The 5,674-nt window shown below is 35.9% G+C and overlaps 1 protein-coding gene across 1 annotated transcript; it reads right to left on the reverse strand.

Annotated features, from left to right (window-relative positions):
• Window positions 1-296: 296 nt before the first annotated feature.
• On the reverse strand, window positions 297-5,455 carry LOC107605129 (C3H4 type zinc finger protein). Its single transcript, XM_016306884.3, has 5 exons — window positions 5,046-5,455; window positions 3,746-4,609; window positions 2,095-2,220; window positions 1,723-2,008; window positions 297-1,108 (listed from the first exon to the last, which is right to left on the reverse strand). The coding sequence occupies exons 2-5, from the start codon at window positions 4,456-4,458 to the stop codon at window positions 923-925; spliced, it is 1,311 nt and encodes a 436-aa protein (XP_016162370.1). The 5' UTR covers window positions 4,459-4,609; window positions 5,046-5,455; the 3' UTR covers window positions 297-922.
• Window positions 5,456-5,674: the final 219 nt, after the last annotated feature.

Below are 5,674 nucleotides of genomic sequence, written 5' to 3' on the forward strand. Positions count from 1 at the left end.
AATTATTAACTAATCTCTTTGAAATTTTAATAATCAACTAACATAACTAACATAAATAAAACGACTATGCTACTTACACACCAAAAATAAACCATAAAATCGGTCATTCGTATAAAATATATGTTTAAAATATATGTTTGAAAATGAGTTAAACAATACATATGTTTATATACACAATGTACCTGATTTGATGGTTGATTTTTTTTGTATAGAAATAGCATTTTTGATATAAAGAAAAGGGGGCCAAATAATAGTATCCATAGTGAAATACCTACCAAAATATCTCCCAAGACACATAATGAAACTCGCAGAAATTTCACTTAATATATTTCTGAGACTGATCCATTTACATGAAATGATGTGTTTTTTTACTTCTAATTGGCAGCACCACGCATCATATGGCCAGTGATGAGCATCCCTTGAACAATCAACTCAGAAGACTACGAATGCGATGAGATGTATCAACCAACTTACAGTTCTAACAAGACGGGAAAAAAATATAAAAAAAAAGGATACATCAATGAGGATGAAGTCAGAATCAAACATCCCTCAAAGTAAGTAGTAAGAAAAAAAAAGAAAGAAACTGATGATGCTGAAGCATACAAGAAGCTTTACAAAAATGAAAGTGTGAATATGTATACATATATAAGGGACTCGAATGCTCGAATTCTTTCAGTGCCCTTGAAAGCTTGTATTATGAGAGAAAAACACAATTTATTGGGGAGGGACCTACCATTACCTTTGCAGGGTCCACCAATTTTATAGATATGCATCTTTTGTCTCCCTTTTCCAAACTCATTAGGGAAGAGATTATCCAGTTCAAAAGGAAAATGAGAGACCCAAAATTGAATACAAGTAGATTAATCTCCGACATTTGAATCGGTTTTAGACATTTGAATCGGTTTTAAACCCTGAGCTCGCTCTATTGGCTGGCACCTTCTGCAGCGCCCGATCCGGTTAAGTTCTCACCAACCTCACTCTTGCAAAGAGGGCACAATGCATTTATCTTTAACCACTTGTCTACACAGTCTTTGTGAAAAAGATGAGAACAAGGCAATTCTCGCAGCTCATCATTATTTTCATACTTTGCCAGGCAGATGCAGCAAACCTGCAGACATCAACAGAGCCGGTAAGGTGCAGCAGATCAATAAGGGATTAGGCAGGATAACATGAAGAAGAATTCAACAATAGCATCAAACCAAACCAAGTGTAGATTACCTGATTTCATGAACGCTAAAACATTTATACCATAAAAAAATAAATAAATAAGACAAGATTTATAAATGGGAAGAGGTGTAGAAGCTAAGGTATGATAATTGTGAATTGTAACATATATATATAATTTTCAAGCTCATTATTTTTTAACAATATCAAGCTTATTATTTATATTTATAAAACTAAAAAATTACACCATGAACTCTCTTAGATAAATTTTGCCAAATTATAGTATATGTAAATTACTATCATGGACATTGCATCGAATTTAAGAAATAAAGGTTGCAAGAATCTTTTTGTCCAATAAAAGAGTGAACCTTGATAAACTTTACCCCAAGGAAAAGGTTAGCCTTCCCCCCATATATATATACACACACAGATCTGTTAAAGAATAAAATCTTCGCGGATAGAGGGACATGGTGTAACTAGACAAAAAGAGCTAGCATGCCAGAATTTTCATGAAGTACTCCCAAATAATTAAAGATTAGATAGTAGTATAGTACTTACTGCATCATCTCCAGATATCACTCGCTCCTTTTCAGTTCCTGCAGCTACAACTCCCCCATCAACAACAGCTGAGTTACTGTCGCCACTTCTTTTATTTTTCTTCATCTTGAACTTGTAAGTTGGCAGGGCATTTATGGATTCAGAAGTTGCCCCTCTGTTTTGTGACATATCCTCTCTAACGCCAAGGATGGAGATAATACAAGGGAGACAACAGCAGATTGTTGAACAGAGAATGAAGGGCATAGCATAACCAATACAGCTAAAGGCGAGAAACACTATACATAACCTGCAACAAAAGGAAGCAGACATTAGTTGAGAAATCCTTGAAAAATCAGATGAAATCAAGAGCTAATGGAAGGTTATACGCCTAACCTATACAAGTTAGGAGCTTCATCAGCAGACGAACGTCCTCCAAAGATCCATACATTTCCAACAACAAACCATATAGCAAAAAAGCAATCTAAAGATATTTTGAAGTATTCCACTAGTGTCTTCATTCTGCAGAACAAGTATTAATACAGGTTTAGGAGTTTCATAAACTACTTACAAGTTACACGGTTAAGTTACAAGCATAGAAAAATAGGGTAGGAGTAAACAATGACAAGCATGATAGAGGAAAACAACTGCTTAAATTTAAGAAAGATTGTCAAATTGATCCATCAGGTTGCCAACATTCAGAAACTCTTAAATCTTAATGAAACAAAACGTCAAGATTTATTCAAAACACGGAACCATAAGTAGATTAACCTGTTAAGTTGGAGACTTGTTGGAAAGCTATACTACCTTACCATTACTGAACAAAATATTCCTTTGTTTTAACTGCATTTAGTTATGTCCTACTTTCTCCATGTGATACCCATTGAGGTTATACAATTTGAATAATTAGGTAGAAAGAATTACCAGGTGCAAGACATTTCTAAATTGGTTTTTGGACACAAATGAGGCTATGTGACCCTCACATAGACAATGCACTTTAGGATACTGCATAATGATTGGAATGGAGGCAACTGAGTTTATTTGGAAGAGAAACAATTTCAAGAACCAGTGCAAAAGTAGCGTACTGGGTCATGGCAATGGTGAGTAACACGTGAACTTAAACTACAGAAACGTTTCCCCCTAAAATTGAGATCGAGGCACTGAGAAGTTAAGAAAATGCAAGTGCTTTGACATAATAGGAAAACCTTGCACATTGTTAGAGACTTGGGTAATATGGGGTGCCCAATGTCCCATATCGTGTAATATGGGATGCTTGATGTTGCATTTAAGAAGAATGGTTCTTTCTGCTTAATATCTAGCTTTTAAGGTGTGGCTTCCTACTTTTCCTAGATACCTAACAATGGCATAGAGGCTAGGTTGTTGGTAGCACGAACGACTACCTATAGGCTAGATTAAGGTGAATACTAAATATTAGTAGTCAATAGCAAGTGGCTACCGCTGGTCAAAGTCGAAAGAGTGAAACCTCCATGGACGTCAACTCTCAGCTAGTGTATTGTTAGGGACTTGGGTAATATGAGGTGCCCCAAGTCCCCCATCAAGTAATATGGATACTTGATGTTTTATTTAAAGAGAGTAGTTCTTCCCCCTTAATAGCTAGCTTTTAAGGTGTGGTTTCCACTTTAGGTACTTAAAACACATTGCCTAAAGTCTGGTGTTTAATATGTAGAATAATAATAAATAACAGAATTCTCACTTCAATATTTCATCAGAGAAGACTTTGCCTGAATATCTGGTTACTACATGTGTCAACTGCAATCATTATATAGCATATGCATTCACTAAGTCCCTAACAGGACATCAGATTAGCTACATTTGGAAAGGGGTTAAAGGGGATGTATGGAGATGTGGGTAAAGATATTATTTACAAATTCCCTCCCTCCTTTGTTTAAACATCCATTTTTACTATCATAACTAGAATATTGCAGGACCATTTATTTTGCTGATTCATTTCTGAGTTAGTGATTTTTCTATGATTATATGAAATAACGTTATCATAAACGATGAGCAACGATAACTAACTCACTACCTTCTGTTTGTCAATGGTGAAGCTTGATTGCTTCTGGACAGTGAAGCAGCAGCTTGACCATCTGCTCCTCCATTACTTCTGGAACTGGAATGAAATGTCCCCGAAGGATCATTAACCCGAGGAGATGTTTGACGGGTTTGGGGTGAATCTTGATCTCGACTTTGGTTATGATGATAATACCGCCAATAAAGCAGAGGTAGGGTAGCAAGACATCCACTTGCATAACCCACAATCCACGCAAACAATGGGGAACGTGGATGCTCGTGCCTTGACAAAGACAATACAACAATTGATGCAACGATTTGACTTACTAAGAGTGCTAGTTCTACAGATATCCACAACCCCGAATGCACTGGACTCCTACTCCGGCGTGAATCTCCACGTCTGATGAACGAAGAATTCCTGGAGTTTGATCCATTGGATCCATTGTTGGATAAAACCGAAGGCTGGGAAACAGGTACTCTCACACTGCCCGCTCTCTCTACATGCTGTGATGTATCCACACCATTAGAATGTCTATCATGAGCTGAGCCTGAAGTGGAAGCATCACCGTTTCCAGCTATGTTAATGTCTATGATATGCTGATTGTCATTCAACCTCTCCGGCTGCACGATCATATGCTGATTGCTGTTCAAGCTACCCAGCCGCTCCATCAACAACGGAGATGTGTCAGGTGGACCTTCAATATGCACTTCTGGTGCGAGAACATGCATCTAACTCCAGCACCAACACAAGAAGCCGCCAATGAAGCATGAAACTTCAAAAACCAGGAAACAAAGTACAGAACCTTTCAAATACAAATCTCTGAGCTGTGTGGAAACAAATGGTGAACCGTTCTGATTAGCACAACTCTGAGACTTCCATCTGTTAAGCAAATATTAAATTGTCAATTTCCAAAGCCATAGTTGCCTTCTGTTATCACAACACATAACATATACACTAACAATATTAACATCTGTCCACATAAAAAAGATATTTAAATTAAAACAGTATAAGATAACAACATAAAGCATCTAATGGTTGCTTACAAAAGGAGAAAGGCACATTCCCGAATTAATGTTTCCCAGTTATATATAAATATCATAAAGTTCATAAATATCTTATAACAAAGATGATACTAAACCCTCTCTGCATCTCAAAAACCTAAAAAATTAAATTAAATTAAATTAACAAAATTGGACACAGGAATTTCTTTCAACAAAATACCACCGCTAATTTTCATCATCGTCGACGTGTCTTTCATCTTGTTGAAGAATTAAGCAAAATTCAGTAACAAAAATTAAAAATTAAAAGGCGATACCTGAAGAAGAAGTGAAGGAAGCGGTGAATCCGGTGCTTGAATTTTTTTACTTATGAATCGGTGAAACTCGAGAGAGAAGAGTGAGATGGAAGAGAGGGATAGAAGCGGCGTTGACTAGGAGCGAATTAGAGAGCAAAACGACTGCGTATAATGAGATGGGAAAAGCGCGTCGGAGAGGAGTAGAGGACCAAGAAATGGAGATTGGAAACGACAGAGAGAAAAGGGCTAAACGGCGCCGTATAAAGTAAGGGGTGGTGACGGAAGAAAAGAGGGGAAGGTGTCGTAATCAAAAGGGTGCCAAGCGCACCTCCACTGCTTCCCTTCCAGGTCATGCCTCACCGTATCTTCTTCTCCCTACATTATTAGTGCTCATTAGGCAAAAACTATCTTATTGTTGTATTAAGTTGATTGATGAAAATTGTTAAATATAATATAATTAAATATATTAAATTATTTAATAATTTTTAATTATAAATTTTATATAAAAATAATTATATGTGAATCTTTATATGTTTATTATTATTTTTTTTAGTAAAAAAAATAAATAATGTATTGAAAAAATAGAGAATCTAATATTTTTTGTATAATATAGTAATTTTTTTTAAAAAGATATAAGTATAAAAAATTAA

Source organism: Arachis ipaensis, chromosome B6 (assembly GCF_059453495.1).
Source record: "Arachis ipaensis isolate K30076 ecotype BB chromosome B6, ASM5945349v1, whole genome shotgun sequence".
NCBI lineage: Eukaryota > Viridiplantae > Streptophyta > Magnoliopsida > Fabales > Fabaceae > Arachis > Arachis ipaensis.